The 19,294-nt window shown below is 35.4% G+C and overlaps 1 protein-coding gene and 1 long non-coding RNA gene across 3 annotated transcripts in view; one reads left to right on the top strand and one right to left on the bottom strand.

Moving 5' to 3' along the window:
• The window catches only part of LOC136997085 (uncharacterized), a 66,010-nt gene that overhangs the window by 9,611 nt on the left and 37,105 nt on the right, over positions 1 to 19,294 (top strand). For both annotated transcript variants that reach the window (XR_010887906.1, XR_010887905.1), the window contains exon 2: positions 16,879 to 17,069. This is a non-coding gene — a long non-coding RNA (uncharacterized lncRNA). The remainder of the gene's footprint in view (positions 1 to 16,878; positions 17,070 to 19,294) is intronic.
• Ptp36E (protein tyrosine phosphatase 36E) overlaps positions 34 to 19,294 on the bottom strand; it is a 48,313-nt gene continuing 29,052 nt past the window's right edge. Inside the window, exons 3-14 of the mRNA XM_012362509.2 lie at positions 10,174 to 10,301; positions 5,874 to 5,961; positions 5,270 to 5,346; positions 4,849 to 4,983; positions 4,494 to 4,634; positions 2,384 to 2,544; positions 2,148 to 2,283; positions 1,760 to 2,009; positions 1,577 to 1,653; positions 968 to 1,207; positions 454 to 798; positions 34 to 172 (exon numbers count right to left, since the gene is read on the bottom strand). Of these exons, the coding sequence (XP_012217932.1) occupies positions 92 to 172; positions 454 to 798; positions 968 to 1,207; positions 1,577 to 1,653; positions 1,760 to 2,009; positions 2,148 to 2,283; positions 2,384 to 2,544; positions 4,494 to 4,634; positions 4,849 to 4,983; positions 5,270 to 5,346; positions 5,874 to 5,961; positions 10,174 to 10,301 (1,859 nt within the window). The 3' untranslated portion in view covers positions 34 to 91. The remainder of the gene's footprint in view (positions 173 to 453; positions 799 to 967; positions 1,208 to 1,576; positions 1,654 to 1,759; positions 2,010 to 2,147; positions 2,284 to 2,383; positions 2,545 to 4,493; positions 4,635 to 4,848; positions 4,984 to 5,269; positions 5,347 to 5,873; positions 5,962 to 10,173; positions 10,302 to 19,294) is intronic.

Genomic DNA, 19,294 nt, shown 5'->3' with positions numbered 1-19,294 from the left:
CCCCGTCCGCCGGTGCCTCCTCCGGGGTCAGCGGCAGCGCTGCCCCGCGACCAAATTCAATGAACCACAGCTCGTCCCTCAACTCGCTTTCTCACTTCTTCTCGTTCATGTCTTTGTTCAGGTAATGCAGCACATAATGCAGGACTAAGTCGTAACAGTACTTGTATTCCGTCTGGAAAATGATATTACGAATCAGTATATCTTCGTAGGCGGTGACTTACCTTTTCATCTCAACTCTTAAAAATATCTCCATAAACAAGAAAAAAAGAAATGTATCATTACATTGGACAATATTATTAATTGTAATTGGAGGAAATAGAAAGTTGAGAAATATGAAATTGAAAGCTAAATATATTTTTAGTTGATTTGAATTGTATAATTTATTATAATTCGCGCTCAACTGATTAATGTTCAAGTCACTCTATTTTGGGAAAACAAAGAAAACCCACGTACCATATTTTCCACAAGCTGCGGCCTATGCCTGCGCACAGTTTTCACAGCTTGGAAAATATCAACCTCTCCGTGTTGAATGACCTGTTCTATGCAAGCGTTGGCGGCACAATAGACGCCGCAACGACTTCTGCCGTCGGGCGATACCACAGCTACCGGTCCGTAGTCCGTTCGTTGCCTCCATCTCTCAACCATATTCATGAGTTCGACTAAACTATTCGTGGAGGTGGGTACTTTGTGGCCCATTGGCCAACAAGTCAATTGGAACAATTGCACGGTTTTCGGCGGTGCTTTCACACCCGCCATCAATTCTGTCAACGAAACGATCTTCTTATTTATCCTAAAAACCTGAAAGACAAAATTGGTAGAGCTATAAATAAGAAGATTTATCTTCTTCTTTTTTCCAAATATACATTTTTCGCGAAAATTTAAATAAAGCTAGACTTTTGCTAGATTTTGAACGTCACGAAAAGTAGTTGACAAGAAGATTGACACACTCTCTCTCTTTCTCTCTCACCCAAGTTTTAATGTTCGTGTAATGATTATGGCTGATGTGATCGATCGTGAACACAGGTCCGTACTTCTTGGAGTGCCTTCCTTCCGGCCAAAAGCTAGGAAAATTTGCGGATCCCTGAGGCGGTACGCACAGCACCACCACCGCGGCGCATTCGTAATCGTAAACCAAAGACCAGAATTCACCGCACGTGTGCCGAAGAGGCCATTCCGTTACAATATATTCTCTCGGTTTTGTGTAACCCTGCATGACGCGAGAACAAATAAATATTTTGCGCAACAAACAGATCGCGCGAGAGAAATAATACAATTGTATATACATATATGTATACGTCGAGAATAACAGAGCTTTCTGTTATTCTCGACATTGAATTCACAATCTTGAGTCAGAATTATAGCTCACTAAGCAAATAGCAGATTTTTGAAAATTTATATTAATAATTCTTGCTGTAATGAATAATAATCACGCTTCATTATCATTTAACGATATGTTTTGCAAAACATTTGGTTAAAAATTTAGTTTTAATAGAAAAAGTGGAGACTTTTTAATATATTTTCGGTCTCCATTCTTGAAGGAAAGAAGTTCAGTAGATAATTAATTTTATCGACTTACGTCCACAAAAACGGCATTGATATAATCCGTGAAACTGTTGCCCTGAAAACTGGTAAGATATGGTCGAAAATTGTCCGCTGTAACACAAAGACAGAAATTGATTTGTGCAGCGAAATTTTCGCGAAAAGCTATTTTGTCGAAACTGTGCTATTTTGTCCAAGTCGCGCGCAGGTTGAAACTCACGTGGAACCACCAAGACATCTCTGTTTTTCTCTCTATTGTCAGCTCTGTGTCCACCGGCACAGTCGCCGATTGTAAAACGCGGCGTCTGCTTGCAAATTTGTTGATACTCTCGTTGGTATTCGTTCATCTTGGTTATGGAATTCTTTATGCTTTTTTGCTTCAAACGTTGCGACAATTCCGCCACGGGAAACCACGACGTACCGCACACGACAAATTCTTCTAGCGTGTCGTATATGAACTTGTACTGTTCCTATATCATAAAACAATATATAAGATAACAATATACAAGATAAGATCAAAGATTATCAAAGTACGCGATTATTAACTGTTTTAGTTGAGATGCTAAAATTTTCGATCGAGCTTGTACAATGCTTAATTGATATCGTACCAAATTTTCTATGACTCCTCTTCTGCTCTGTCTTAGCTTCTTCAAGTAACCAAACACGTCAAACGCGTCTTCTTCTTCGGCCAACTCCATGTTCGCGTCGATCGCTAAATATACCCCCGATCGTCCACCACCATCGCTTTACATAATAAATTACGAATAAGTTTATCATCTCGTTCGCGAAAATCAGTGTAATTAGTCATTCGCTCTTGTAACTTGTGAAACAGAAGTATTCTTACTTGCAGTGAACAATCATAGGTCCGGATTCATTCTTTATGGTTGATCCCACAACCGCACGAACACGCCGTCTAAATTCCAGTACCGCGTTTCCAAAGGGACAAGTATGCGAGTGCCATTCTGTGTAATGAAATTGTAGCAACGTTCTTTCTTCAGTAATCTCCTGAAAACATTTTCGTATGAAGAAAAAAGTGACCGAACAATCATGTAATCATCATCATCATTATTATTATTATTATTTCATAATGATTATTTTACTCTCTACGTAAAATATCATTCCCATTTTATTTCTCGCTTTGCTATTATTTTCTATAGCTTTGCTATTTCCTTATCGTTTCGCAAACTGTTTCAATTATATACGAAAATATATTAAGCACTTGAAATTTAAGATCAGCAATCAAAGATATAGAACATCGCCGCTTAACAAATTAACGAAATGCCGGTATGCTTTCGCGCGCGGAGCTAACTTATGCGGAGCCGGCAAATTACTTTCAAAGAAAAGTCAAGATTCTCCTTCTGCATTGTTACTCCAACAATGCCGCGTGTTAAACTCGACAATTAAAGTCGCATCTTGCATTGCTCGGTCCATGTTGCATGTCGAGATGTTTCGTAACACCTCGACTCGCACTTTGCTATTCCCGAAATGGCAAGTTACAGAAAAACTCATTTTTTTAAACATATTCGCGCGAATTGTTAATAGTTTTGCATAAAGAGATATATCACGTGTTGGCATTTGACGAAAATCTATTTCATCTAAATATAAACGTACAAGTTGAATGAAAACTTGTTTTAAAAAAATATTTAAAAAAATACTTCATATAATTAATACCATAGTATTGCAATGAAAATTTAATCGAATCGAAATTTTTCTTTGATTTCTATTAGCATCACTTCATATGTGTTATTAATTATTGTATTTTCTTAAAATACATGCAAGTTTTCTCATTCAATTTGTCTTAATAAACATAAACGATTAACATAAAAAAATGAGCGGAACATTATACGACATGTGAAAATAAAGTACTCGTCTTACGAAACAATACAATTGGAAAAGCATCTTTCTTTGATATACAATACAATACAAAAGTTTAAAAGAGAATACCAAGTCGAAGATTAGAAATGTAGTTGGGAGGGGGGGGGGAGAGCAGCACTAATGTGATGAGGAGATAATTTTTAAGTCCGGAAGAATTCTCTTGAAATAACAGAAAAATAAGTTTAACAGAAAAAGAATTAACTTAAAAACGATACGAGTAACGGAATCAGATCACAAAGTGTAATAGTTGTTCCTCGTTCTCGCAGATAAAGACGCAATTAAATTAGCCGCTTGTGTGTAACAGCTACTCGAGCAAACTTATCATCGTCTTTTTCTATCATCATCGCGGATTTGCATCACATTTCACGTTCGGGCAGTGCCGATTAATTACGCTAGCTCTTTCACGAACTTTGTTTCATCGTTTTCCGCGTCTCATCCACTCCTAATCTCATCTTTGTTTTTCGAGATAACTCGGTCAAGTTTCGAGTTTGTCCGAGTTTGTCGTCGATCGAATACCATATTACCGAGTCGCAGTCATTCGAATCCCACGCGAATGTTTAGCCAGCAGAAATTTCCCCGACAAAAGGAGTAAGAATCTAATGACCGTCCATAAATTATCCGGATAATCTTCGTCGATGTGTCGCCTGTGTAGTTGTAAGCCCTCTTGATTTATTCAAGTCTCAATATATACAAATATCCCTACAATATTGCAGCAAATTTGTGTCGTTCAGTTGACGATGACAGATAATATCTATTGCAAATTTTTCAACTTGTACGGATTCGCGACTAGCTGAAATAACCAAGCGTTTGCCACTGTATTGTCGATCGATCGGTGCAAAATAGTTGCACATATTTGCGCTTTCTCACAAATATTGAATGTATTTGGGTATTTGTTCTGCGTGCGTTATTCACTGCTGCATATATGTCGAAAGTTATTAATCCGTACGCAGGTTTGTTTAAAAAAAAAACACACTCGTGTTTCGCTTTTATTATCCCAGATCCCATTTAAACTTTGTTACAGAGGGATATCTAGTGCGTGCGTAAAAATTATCCTTCACGGAAATATCAAGTACACTCACGTCATCCTCGTTTTTCTTGTAGAGCTTTATCGTTCTTATATGAAAATTGGCGAGTTCTTCTTCCTTTAACACAGAAACACCTATGCCGCCGTATTCCTCATCTTTGTCTTTACTCGCCGGCCAGTACTGTACACACATTACCTGTGAAGAAAAAGTCACAGATGAAAAGCTACGAAGCAATGTGAAGAATTTATATAACGGACTCTAAGTTTAAAGCTGACATTAGCGAAAGACTCGCGGTCAATGTTATCGCACGGTGCTTTTTGGCGCGACGTGGTAACTTTAATGGACACTATTTTCGAACTTTCCGCATTCTGTTCTCTTTACAAGAGTCTTGTTTCAAATGGCCTTTTACCTTGATGAAATCAAAGGTTTTCGTGAGCATAACGATGCAGGAAGCTTGTTCTTGCCAGACCATCCGCCAGAATTCCGTTACTGTATTCTCTATAGGTCCCTGAGTGACGATGTAAGCATTTGGTTTCAGTATACTCTGAAACGCAATATTAATATCGACATGGTAACTTGACGCTCTCGCTACATCATTAATATTCGCCTAAGCTTTCTTCGTGTGAACGGATGTAATCAGCTTGTGTTAACTTTGAAGAGCAACAGACGCGATTTCAAATTTGCCGACATGATAAATCTAGTCTTTTTCACGGTGAAATACATGATCCAATTGCATTATTGGATCGCATTTAAAATTCACAATTTAAAACTTAATTAGCCAAGGACTTTCGGGTACTAACGGGTTAATATTTATTGTCGAACATACTTACGTCTACATAGGATGCATTAACATAATCGGAATCAGGCTCGCCTTCTATCGTTTCCAACACTACTCTATTATAGTCATCTATAAGAAGGAAGGAAGAGAAATACTTGAGTTCTCACTTTGGTAAAACTCTTATTCTTAAATGAAAAGAAATTCTTGTTAAATAACCGACGCAATCGGCAATTGCAGTCATCTTATAATCATCTTATAATCGTGTGATTTGTTTTCTCCTTTATAAAAAAGTTAATCAATGAAAATCCAACAACTGATAATTCGTACGACTAATTCGTACAGTGATAGTAAAGTAGTTATTATTGCAACTAATTCTAACAATTATCCATCATTGTTAGAAAATCTATTACTTATTTAGTACAAGCTCCAATAATTGGAGATATTAAATTGTCAAAATGCGTTATCCTAACTATACTCGTTTGTTCGCTGATAATTATCAAAGTGAATTCTCGTTATGCAGCTTTTTAGCGTTTTCAATCGGAATTTTATCTCATTACGTGTGCAAATTGTTCGTGTAATTAACATAATTTTCTTCTGGACACGGTAATATCCGCGGTATGACGCAATGAGGGACTCGATCGACGATTACTACCTACATGGAATACACTTTTGATTTTGGTTCTTTTCCTTGTTCGCGGGTTTCGTGGCGTGTCTGCACGAATGCGTTTCCACTTTTGTCGCCGTCTGCAACATAACAAAATGAAAGATGAAAAAATTGAATGTCAAAATTCAAATTGGTAAAAATAACAAATGTATTTTAACTATACTGGAAAAAGTTTTGTTGTATTATAAGAAATTCTGGTTGATTCTACTAGTCCGTGAACAAGAATACGCTCAACCAGAAGCGTTTTATTAATATAATAAAATCATTTTTCTCAGTGTATGTATTCAGTTTTAATCATGGACTCTTCGGCTTTTTAAATAATTTCTCCATCAACTTTGAAGGCATTTTGATGGATAATGCTGGTGGTCTCTGACTCTTCCATGTTCTTTATTGGACATACAGTTTTAACAACAATGCCAATTATCAATCTTTCTATATGGAAATTATTTGTCATGAAGAATACCTTGCGTATTTCGTCTTATTTGTTTGCTAAACGCTTCGACACTCTTGTGGTACCATTTATTATGATTTTTACTTGTAACGACACTGAGGAAGGCCTAATATAGGCAGAAACGTTTGTCTTTGTAATTTTTATAATATAATTTAATTTTTGCACAAACACCGGCTCTTTTTTTGCCTTTTTCTTCCAAAATTATTTGAAAAATAACAAAATTATAAAGAAAATTGACAAGTATTATTATATTATTTATATCGAGCAGAAGTATATGTAATTGAAATCTTGTTATAACATATTTTGTATAAATTATAATTATTCATCTCTCTTAGAGAGCAGAGCACACGCACACACGCACGCACAGATACTTAGAAAACACTGTCACTCTTATGATTGCTATTCCTAGTGAAAGACTTTATTGCGCGTATTATATCATTAGGTTATTTGCTGTCATCGATATTCTTAGTAGATTATTGGATTATTAAATTATACAAATATGTAAATTTAGGAAACCAAGCAATCTTTGTTTGGAAATAAATAAGATTAATTTTTCGTAGGAAACGTATAATGCTTTGCATGTCAAAATTTTTCAAGATTGTCGGAACTTTTTAGTCAAGTTTCGATTTAATGGGTGTGAGTGACGTAGTAATTGCACATTATTTGCTTTGACAGTGACAATTGTCTGAGCATATCGCTTTATTATTATTACTAAGTTTATCAAAATTGTTTGTACAATTTTTTCCAAAACATCATCGATGACTTGTATTATAACAGTATTAGAATGCGGTTTTTTAATCGATTCTGCTTGATACATGCATTTTATATATTAATTGAAAAATGATATTTTCATTGTTACTGTTACTATTAACAGTTCATTGTTGTTGGAAATTTAATTAATTCATGCTTTTCATAAATGCACAACTCTCGCTGTCTCAAGTTTTTCACATTTTCCATATGCAGTTAATGAACATATATATATATATACATATATAAAAGGTTGTCGATTTTTGTCGTATTTAGGAAGCGCGTTTATCACGTAGCACACAGATTTCTTGATAGAGTTTGATATATATATATATATATATTAGGACCTTGAATAAGTTCTCGCTGTTTTTTTTGTTAAAAAAAAACATTAATTTAAAATATAAGGCTTACAATAACTTTACTCAAAGTATTGTCCATCATTAGAGACCACTTTCTCCCATCTTTCTGGCAGTAATTGAATCCCCCGTCGAAAAAACGATTCATCTTTTGACGCAATCCATGAATCGACCCATTTTTCGGTTTCTTCGAAAGAATGGAAGCGCTGCTCGCTCAAACCATGCGCCATCGACCGAAACAAGTGGTAATCCGAGGGGGCTATGTCCGGTGAATACGGCGGGTGAGGTAGAACTTCCCATTGAAGCGTTTCCAGGTAAGTTTTGACTGGTTTTGCCACATGTGGCCGAGCATTGTCATGTAACAAAATGACTTTTGGATCATTCCTAACGCTTTTAAACGTTTTGAAACTGTTGACGCATCTACTTGCAATGTTTTCCCGAGCTCTACTAGCGTCTGACATGGATCTAGATCAAGCAATGCCTCCAATTCTTCGTCTTCAAACTTTGTCGGTGCTCCAGAACGTTCTTTATCTTCAAGGTCAAAGTCATTATTTTTAAAGCGCCTAAACCAGTCTCTGCATGTCGTATTCGACAGAGCATTGTCACCATATGTTTCAACAAGAATTCTGTGTGCTTCAGCTGCAGATTTCTTTTGAATAAAGCAGTGCAATAAAATTCCCCGCAAAAACACTTTATTTGGCACAAAAGTAGACATTTTCGCAATAGGTAATTAAACACGTGGTTGACACTGTGGTAAACTGTATCTACTAGAATTTGAGGTTACATATAGTACTACTTAGCTGATGCGTTTCCGTACGAAATTCCATGCACAGAGTGCCGCTACGCCATCTTTTAAGAAACAGCGAGAACTTATTCAAGGACCTAATATATATATATATATATGTATATGTGTGTGTGTGTGTGTGTGTGTGTGTGTGTGTGTGTGTGTGTGTGCGCGTGCGCGCGCGCGCGCGTGTGTGGAATAAAAGAAAGATTAAACGTTAAAACTCATTGTTAAAGTTGTGATTAGAGCTGTGCAAATCTTTTACATGTATTTAAACTTAAGATTTAAACTTAAATGTTTTTCTTGAGCTTTCATCCTTGCATTAGAAAAATATAAAAAATTAAATCCACTCTTAAAAAAGGCATGAAAGATAGATACTCGAATGTATCGAAAGTATTGTTGACGTTTTTCCGCGACGCTGATTGGTTATCGCGATTATTCTGACAGTTTGGTAGTTTGAGAGCAAAGGTTATTTTGACGGTTATTTAAAATAAAAAAAATTTTATTAAAATATTTAGATTTTATAATTATTAAATTATTATAAGAAGTGCGCGCCTGTATTGTTCTAGTCTTGTTAAAAAAGCCATTCGTCAATTGGAATTTCTCGAAAGTACATATATACTTATAAAGTACAAATATTTTCTTCGTGATATAAAAGATGTAGATCGATTTTGCTCTGTGAGAGAGTGAAATGTGAAAGCAACTCGGTGAAATATGTAAATATTGCTTGAAACTTCTCGTCTCCTGAAACAGTTGCGCCAAATAGAAACATGTGATTGTGATATGAAGAAAAGAATAAAGACCAGACTGAAATGATGTCGTACTTCAAGGTGCAGTTAAGAATTCAATTGTATCTCGTCATCCATATTGAGTCTTCTCGTACATCGCGTGCTACTTGTATAATAATAGGAATAATGATTAAAAAACGCAGACTGCAGTAGACAGTACTGAAAGGATTTTAAAATTTTGATGATGATACCTATGATACCTTTTTTAACATTGAAATTTTGAATTATGGATAAGGTTTCCTTGAGTTTTCTTTAGCCGCAAATAATGAAAATTAAGCCAATAAAACTTTGCTTTTAAAAGAGAATGTCCTTCTATAATCTCAATGAAAATAATGACAGTGTAGATAGGTTTAACTTGTAACTAAATTTGCTTAACCTAACCTAACTTAACTTGTTAACTGCTACTTTGATCAGATGAAATGTTTTCGAATCGACTGCGCGAGACGCAAAATTCGCGATATTCTTGGTAGAGCGGCTTGCATCATCAGCTTTGACTATCTCTTTGGATCGTGTGATAGTATATGTATAGTATCCGTGCAAATTACCGGGGCAAAGCATATCTTTCGTGTGCTTGCGTTCTGAAACGGCTGTCTAATGAGAAACCGATATTATACCGAGTCTCTATTTCTCAACCTATACTGCTGAGAGAGGTTTGCTTTGTCTCTTGGCTGTCTGTCTATCTCTGAGCATGCTGCAATATCCACAAGTATGCCTACGTGCTACATGCATGTACTTGCAGACGATGCTGTCGGCTGCATCACGTACGTATGCAATGATGTATATGTCTTCATCATCGTACAAACAAATAAACTTATTCCGGCAGCTAATAACATAGCACTGATCAGTATTTGCAATAATGCGCAATAAGAGCTATACATTATTTAACAAATTCATACAATTGTTAGAAAAGCAATTAAATTTTTTGTAATTCACTACAGACTACAGACACGTTTCTTTTTAACGCGATTGTGTGCGTAATTATCAAGTCAAGGAAATCGTAAAATACAATAAATTATTATTGATTGCGACATTACTAATAATCGCGATAGCGCGTTTAAGCGAAGAACGATGATAAAAAGTGAAAAGTTGTTGAAGCGAAAAAGACGAAATCAAGAAGTGACCAAAGTTTGATGAGTAGACGGAAAATGGCTTTTACCAGACCTCACCTGAAACTCCACTCGGTATAGAACCGGGAATTTCCGACGCAACTCGCAGAGCTTTGGGAACTGCGAAAGCTCAGTCGGTGCGGTCGGCAACGTGGTGCTCAATTTGCTACTCCCCAATTCTTCGGTAGCTGTAAAGAGAAGAGAAAGATTATTAATATAAAATATTATTAATATAAATGTGTGTATGATGGAACAACATTACAGTTACTGCTAGTAACAATAGTAAAGTTCATTGACAATAATAACGACGACATTTTTCTGCGGATACATATAATAATATCCTCGTCACAGATACATACGATATAAACAAAGCTGTGGTATGTGTATACTACTCATATGGAAAGAATCGTGGATAAATTGAACCGCTGAGCTCTTTAGCTACCTGTAAATTACTTGTTTGCTCGCGGAGATTTTGCACTCGCAAGGACTGAATCTCACCCGAGGGTAGAAAGATGAATGGCAAGGTGCGAGGGACAGGTGAGGGTGAGACAAATCCCTATTTCACTCGAGGAAAATTTGCAGCTGCTCGTCACTCTCAACATTCCCTGCGCGTATTATACGTATGTATGTTCTCTCGAGAAATGTATGCATGCGTGTACGTGTAAACTGCTAAAAATTATCAATTTGTTGAGAAGCACGAAATTTATACTTTGTAAATGATTTCTGACAGACTAATAAAAGCTAAAGAATTAACTTTTTAATATTAGACATTCTGATTAATTTTTGCCACTAAAATATAGTCGAGTGCATGATTAACGCTCGATATCATATGATTTTATTTCAGGATACACTGTTTGTGTGTGCATTGTTTAATATATCATTCCGTATGTTCTCGCATTTATTAGAATATAAATTAATTCTAATGCTTATACAGATTGAATTGAGAATTGTAAATTATTCTTGCTCATAGGAACGCAACGCTACCTATATGAATGCAACAACCTTGTTACCTTTTGAATAGAAAAAAACTGTACATAGTGCAATATTAATGTCATGATTATGATGACAATATTGTCTTAATTGAAAAGATTTTCCGAAAAAAAATTTAGAATAATTCCGTTTAAAGTATTATATTGAATAGTGGTTTAAATTGATTGTGACTAGAAGACTTTTAAATATTATGTTACGCGACATGGCATTATTCTTATTACTTTGATACATTCTACAATTTCCATCAAGCTTTCCAATAAAAAATACAATATAAAATAAGAATGAATCACAATTATCAGCATTTTTGTCTCATTTTCCTCTGTTGTAATATAATGGAAAACGTGTTGAAAGAAAACGAATTGAAAAACGTGAATTGAAAAACGAATTTCATTTCTTGTTTCTTGCACTGTAATTTTTTTGTTAAAAACAGTGCACTATACTTCTGGGAAACTCGCATAAATATCGTGTTCTATCAGACTTTGCATGTCGAATCGTGAAGAGATAAACATGCGCGTTGATGGTTGTTTATCGGTTCGAATTTATCAGTGGGGGATACATTTATTATTAGATCCACACATATACAACGCATCAAATCAAATTTAACAAGATTTAATCAATGTTTGACAAGATGTAGAGTTTGTTAGAAGTGTCTTAAGCCTAGAATGCAATTTTTCATAATTATTTATATAGCTTGCGTACATCTTTATGATATGTGAGAACAATAAAAGAAAATTACATAAAAATGTATCAAGTATATGACAACTTATCATATTTAATTTAAATGTTATAAACACGATAATTCTCTCTCTAAAATAGTCAGAAAAAATTTGACTTAAAAAAAAAGAAAAATTAAACATTTTTTTCACCTATAGATAGATTCAAAAAATTGAATGAATAGGAGGAATAGGCCAGACGAATAAGAGTGATAGATAGATAGATAGATAGATAGATAGATAGATAGATAGATAGATAGATAGATGGATAGATAGATGGATAGATAGATGGATAGATAGATGGATAGATAGATGGATAGATAGATGGATAGATAGATGGATAGATAGATGGATAGATAGATGGATAGATAGATGGATAGATAGATGGATAGATAGATGGATAGATAGATGGATAGATGGATGGATAGATGGATGGATAGATGGATGGATAGATGGATGGATAGATGGATGGATAGATGGATGGATGGATGGATGGATGGATGGATGGATGGATGGATAGATGGATGGATGGATGGATGGATGGATGGATGGATGGATGGATGGATGGATGGATGGATGGATGGATGGATGGATGGATGGATGGATGGATGGATAGATAGATAGATAGAGAGAGAGAGAGAGAGAGAGAGAGAGAGAGAGAGAGAGAGAGAGAGAGAGAGATATGGCGTTATATATACATATGTATAATTTATTATATATATATCTCTTCCAAGATCCATGTTGATCAGTACAAAAACCAAATGTCCTCATTTGAACACAGCCAAAAACCGCGGCTACTTTAAAGCTTAGATAGATAGTCCGGTCCTTCTCGAGGAAAAACCTAGTCTCGACAAGTTGAAAATCGCCTTGACACGCTTGGCTACCTCGACGATAGGGTGACCTTCGGTGCACACGTGTGCGCGTGAGAAATCTAATTAGATCTTTTCCTATCATCGCGTATCTTCCTCTTCCTCGTCAAACCTTCATCGATATCGCTCAGCTAATTGCCCTTCTTCAGCTTCGTCAATCTGCTTTTGTAATTATTAAATTTTTATACAGATTAAATATAAAATTATTTAAATATTCTTATTGTAACAAAAATCATTTAGCAAATAAAAAGAAATAGATAGGCTTTGAATATCAAATTATGAAACAAGATATTTCATTAATTTTGTTCACCTTCTACTCTGTAATTTTGAAGATCTTGTTCACAAAACGTATAAAAGTAAATATTTTTACAAAGTCAAGATTATTGAATTACCAGCAAGATATGTAAGATATCGAGCCATTTCTATAAATAATATTGGATCCCATTCAAAATCAAAATGTCTTTTACATGAGATACAAACCTATGTAGTCGGCGTCGGAATGCGGTATGTTCCTACGCGTGGAAATACAATACGAAGCACAAGCGTGTTAAAATTAAGAGGAAGCCATTTCCGTATCTGATCATTGAGCGTTGTATTTTCAGTTGCCAGACATTCTCAGATTCGACACTGGCCGGGCGCGACCCTTCGACGATTGCTTCAAGGAGTTGCATTCTTCGAGATAGCCGCAATGAATTCCAGCCCGGCGATTCGATAGCTTTCGAGAGAGTTTCGCAGTGATTACACAGAGTAATTCGCCAAAGAGTAACTCGACCCTTTTGCAGTCGACACGTGTCGATGTAGAGAACTCTCTCAACCAGTCGCTCGTTCGAAGTGAGCGCCCGTTTGCTTAGTAACAAATATCGTTTATTTCTATTTATCGCGTCAAGATTTAATCGTACGTATTCATACTGTTTGCGACTCAACTTTGTTAATTTCACCAAAAAAATCTTGGTCGATATCGCTATAATTATACGTCTGCATTTTTCATACGCTTGTTTGTCCAAAATGTTTTGCATCATAAATGTTTCTTTATCAACGCAAACAGATGGAAGGAAGCGGGTGCGGTAATGCATCAGATCGACAAGTACAAATACAAGTCGCAGAAAAAACGTCTCACGACAGCTCGCTTGCGTGGTAATAAACTCGCTGTTAAATTGGGCAAATCAGATCTTACGGATTCGAGTATCAGAGAGACGTTTAGATCAAATGCTGTTGACTTTGACAAGTTTATTCGCGATCGGGCGTTCAATTTTAGCGGAGTAAAGTGTTTAAAGTGGAATGAAAAAAATCTCTCTTTTTTTATTTACATAAATATTCTAGAAAAACAAAATTTACTTACATTGGAGTTAAACAAAAGAAGCTACAAGACGTATATATTTTAAGTTTTTCGCATTTTCGATCGATTTTTCACTGGTTTTGATATTCTTGCTTCTTAGTTGTTTAATATTTGAATTTAAGGTTTCTATGAGTGTTTCAAGGTGAGATTCGTAAATTTTTCAAATTGTACCGACAACAAACCTGTCATTCCATTCTTTATTTATAACACAAAAGATGTGTATGAATATATAAAAATCTCTTCTACAATTTTCGTTTACAATTTTTTTCGGATAAATTTTTTTTAATTTTTACCAATTTGAATTAAATTTAATCAAAACATTCCGGTACAAAACATTTTTTTCATTTGAGAGCAAGGCCGACATTTTCTATTGACAAACTCGTTTTCAAACTTGCCGTAAATTCTAATCAACCCATCAAGTACGGCAGTTAATTAACGAGAAATTTGATCCGCACGCGTTATCTACTGCGTGTCCGCGTGGTAATTGTTATTGTCTTTCGCTGATCGATTAGACATTTAAAGGCACTTGGGAAATTACAACGGAGATTCATCAACTTGGCCGCCGCGTTAACAATTGGGCGCAAATTTGTTTTGTTGCATTGCTGTTGAATCGTCCGTCGATCTGGTTTACGTATTTTATATTCTGTATCAACATATTGCGTAATGTGTATATCATAGGACATAAAAAGCATAACCATTGTTAATGTCACTAGCAGGATCATGCTAATTTCACGTCTACGTGACCCCGCGTCGCCCATTAGTTGTCTGTCACAAGGGTGAATGCCGCTTGTGTGATAATTGCCGATGGTTTAATTGCTTTAATTAAAAGTAATATATTATTCATGATTAATATAAAAGGTGGCATACAACCCTCCCCCCTCCTCCTGCTCCTGCTCCCTCCTTAGATATACAATACAGTATTATAGGATGAGAAATATCTAACGTTAAAATATAGAAGAAACTTTGATCAAATTTTCAATTTTTTGTTAATTAAACATTGTACTGCTTTATAAAAATGCATTCAATATATGTGTATGCATAGAATTGTAAAAATTTCTTTCCCATCTCTGACTTTTCTGTCAATTTCTGTACCATTTGATGAATCGAATTGATGAGATAGAAGCATTTTTTATTTGATAAATCAAACCACATTTGATTTGATAGAAATAGATGTTATTGATTGCAAGAATCTGTGACTCTCTCCGCGTAAAGATGTCTTTCATTCTAATACGTCGTGTGACGCGGTACGATACACTCCAATCTAATCAAGATTATTAAAGGATGCGATTTTAGTTAACGGGAGTGCGTATCTGATTGATTTATTATTGCCCTTTCGCAAATCACCCGCTATTGAACGCTTCAATCTTATTACAAAGAGAACGTAAAGCAAAGTAAATGAATGACGAGAAGTTATTATCAACAGACATCTAATATATAGTATCTCTACATTTAATAGAGACCATATTGAAGGAGCTTATACATATACAGGATGCCCCAGGATGACCAACTGTATCACTCATCGTTAATAGCAAATTCCTTAGGTCATTTAGAGATGAAAATCTATACCAAAATACATCAAGGCTACAGTAATTTTTAAATATAAACTATTTTTTAAAAATCGACCGATCAGATTGTTAAAAATTTACGCGCTCTCAAGCACATTACATGTTGACTTTTATATTCTTATCACATGAGAAATCTCAGGAATCTACTATTAACGGATGATACAGTTGGTCCGGGACACTCTGTATACATAAAAGAATAAAAGATTATCACGTCTAATAAATCACATACACGAATCTAATCATGTTGCGTTACCTCCCAGATGGTTTTCATCAACTCTCTTCTATTTATCATGATCCTATCGATAGAGCTCTTTGGTGGGCCGTAAGGGCCGAAAATACACGCGATGAGAGATTCTGATGTTGTTGACATTTTCGTTAAAAGAAACGACATTTTCCTACCAATTTTACTCTCATTGTGAGAACCAACGAGAGATAAAGGCAATTTGATCAGTCGTTTCGGGCACACTTTTTTATTGCACTTTCTCGGAAACCCTGTTTTCCTAAAAGGGTAAAGAAAGAGTATTTCGTGGAAAATTTCCCCGCATTCCGCTAGCAACGCACCGCACCGCACCGCACCGCACCGCGCGTGAGTGATTACATATCGTGTTTATTATATTGATTGCGAATGCCTTCAACTTTAAATAAACATTTGAATATAGGTAAATTGTTTTATCATGCGTGTCTTTCTGATTCCAACATGAGCCAGAATTGCGAATCGAGCATGAACACGTCAAACGCGAAATTACAGCACGTCTGAATTCAGCATCCTCATCAGCACGACGTGTATGTTCTTTTGGTTTACGGTCGACACAAGCAAGTGTACACGCTTGATCTCATCCTCATGATATACCGATTACGCGGTAAAGCGTGTTATCACATTATACCGGGACAGTGAGATGAGATGAAAATTCCTCCGGATCGAATGAATTATGCCAGGGCAAGAACAACGCTCGCTTAATTTTGCTCGGCAAATCATTAGTTTATCATTTGACATCGATTTTCACATTTCAATTTATGATGTGACCTAATTTTTGTATATGAGCAATGTTGTCGAATCGAATGCGAACCCTTATGTCGCCAAGTGAGTAGTGACAAGTAGATTGTTAAATCAAGCGATTGACGTACTTGAGATCGGAAGACAAGTCAAATTAATATTATACATTTGTACAAGAGCCTGTCTTCCGATTTGTGTGTTTTTTATTTATATGTAGTGAAAGATCGGACTGGCACACGATATAATTTACATTGGCGTCGATCTGTCGTTAATAATCATAATTGAATATGTTTTTCAGCACCTGTGACTGTTGTCAGTTTTATGCTATCGCACTTTCGAAATACGTCAGTAGTGCTTCAGCGTCTAATTATGCGAGGGTGATCAAATGCATCGAAAAACGTTAAATCATCAAACATCGAACATTTAGGGAGTCAACGTGATTTGATAGATAGAGCATTTTCCCGCAGTCCATGCAACGTTCAAGCAACGGTGAGTGTTTGTTTGTTACTTCTATGTGAATTTTTGTGTGTTGCAACTGCACAATGTGGAATTTGCGCGATTTGGAATTCGCTCGATGACTAAACCCGAGAGAAAGATATTATTTTTTCTTCGATTCCATATTTGTGTGTTTACAGCCAATATAAACAACAAAATAAAATTTTTTTATTGCAAGAAACTGCTAAAAAGTAGAAAAATTCAAACATAATAGGCAATATGTGTAGTAGATTTTACGTTATTAACGTGCGTATCAATCCAATAAAATATATTTGTCTATTTTATATTATTCTCCTTTCGGTACGAGTACACTACATCAAATGACATTAAGTCTATGTGCTTTAGCATGATATCATTTATGATATTCTGTAACATGAGTATTATATATAATAATACATCTTAAAGTTACGTACTTGTACAAATGCATTATAAATGATGTAACATGTCATTACTATAATTAACTGCTGCTATAAATTATTAGCGACTATCAATCAATATTCATTTCTCAAGATAATTAAAATTTCAATATTGATTTAGAATAATTATTAATTTTTCCAACTAGTTTCGTTGTTTGTTTCAATTTTACATATGAAACACAAATAAAAATAACTTTATTGCAAAATTATAACCAATTATAAAGTATTAACACAAATTGAAATAATGTAAAAAGTAAAACAAAAAAGAAAGAATAAAAATTTTCATCGTCGATATCATGCTTGTTACCTTGCGCAACTCATATCGATAATTATGCAGTTTTACGTCATTATATTTCTCGCTCGTCAATTTCGGCTATTTTTGGAAAGCAGAGTTTGATGAGCGCAGCATAATGGCGCTAATGCTGTACATTGTTACACGAACGCCAGCGTTATTTCTCCGTCAGATTACCAATGTAGAGAATCCACGTTTTTTTTTGTTCATCGATGATAATGCCACAGACGCGAGAAATACGCCGATTTCGCGATGTATTTTTTTTTGTCTGCAAATGTATCGGCATGATGGTGATATTGATTGGATCGAACACATCGCGCTATATGGCAGTTTCACTGTCGTTGGCAGACGTTGTCTAACCACTTGGACTTGTCAGGAAGCGTATAATAAAACGCAAACTATCGTGTTCACGTGACATCATATACTATAATAGGCAGTTGGCCATATCTTGTGTGCGAAACAGTTTGAAACATGTAGAATATTAATTATTGTATAATTGCCTCGGTAACAGATAAGACAAAAGTTAAATCGACATCAATGTTATAACGACATAAATGAAGAACAATTATTCCATGATCACTCTGACACACTCGATGCATATTCGTACACCTGGTATCTCTGTATAGAATAAAAGGACAAAGAAGGAAATGGCATAAATGATCGTACGTATCACCTTGGCTCTTTTTTTCCATTTTGGCGAGACGCATCGCTCCCTCGTGGATTGAGAAGATTGATAATACCCCGCGGAGTTGTTGGAAAAATTTATCACATCGCTGTGTGATTTTATTTTTATCCCAGTATCCCTCTTATCCTCTCATCTCTTTATCTTACAGCCGAGAAGTTTTAAGTGAGAACTCCAGTTGCGAATTTTATACGGAATATGCGAAATTTTGATTGTATCGACTGTATAACACGATTCTTAAAAATGTGTTAATGCAACTAAATTTAAAGCATTAAAACACCAAAAGGAACGACACCGAATGCTCTATTATTATTGCCTGAGGAAATACATAATACTTATCTGGAGATACCGTTTATCTAATGGTACTGTGTAGACAATAATTAATGGTAATGGGCCGCAAAATTCGCGATGAAAGTGCTATATGTATATCGAAAGCATTTCTGATCCACTACCACAGGTGTGGTACGATGATTGGATGCATACGTATGTAGGTATGTACATATACGTGTATACGATGTGCACGTAATACGGCTAATCGTTTCGAAATTTTTGCGCGACAGCAATATCGCGATTCTTTGTGCACAACTATAGAGATATGAAACTATGATGTTAAATGTGAGAGTTGCGCGAGCGACTCAATCTCGCATCTTTTACACAATTCTGCACGCCACTGTATTATATATCGTAGCGCCTGAAGCGCTAGAGAGACAAACAATTCTAATAATGTAATGGAAATAATTCATTCCTGGTTAGAACTCTGTATTACATTATAACGCATTGTCAGCGTCATTTAACGAGAAAAGAATTATTAGAAAATATTACAAGATTT

The sequence above is a fragment of the Linepithema humile genome, chromosome 1, assembly GCF_040581485.1.
Source record: "Linepithema humile isolate Giens D197 chromosome 1, Lhum_UNIL_v1.0, whole genome shotgun sequence".
NCBI classification, from domain to species: domain Eukaryota; kingdom Metazoa; phylum Arthropoda; class Insecta; order Hymenoptera; family Formicidae; genus Linepithema; species Linepithema humile.
This window is presented reverse-complemented; position numbering and strand designations above follow the sequence as displayed.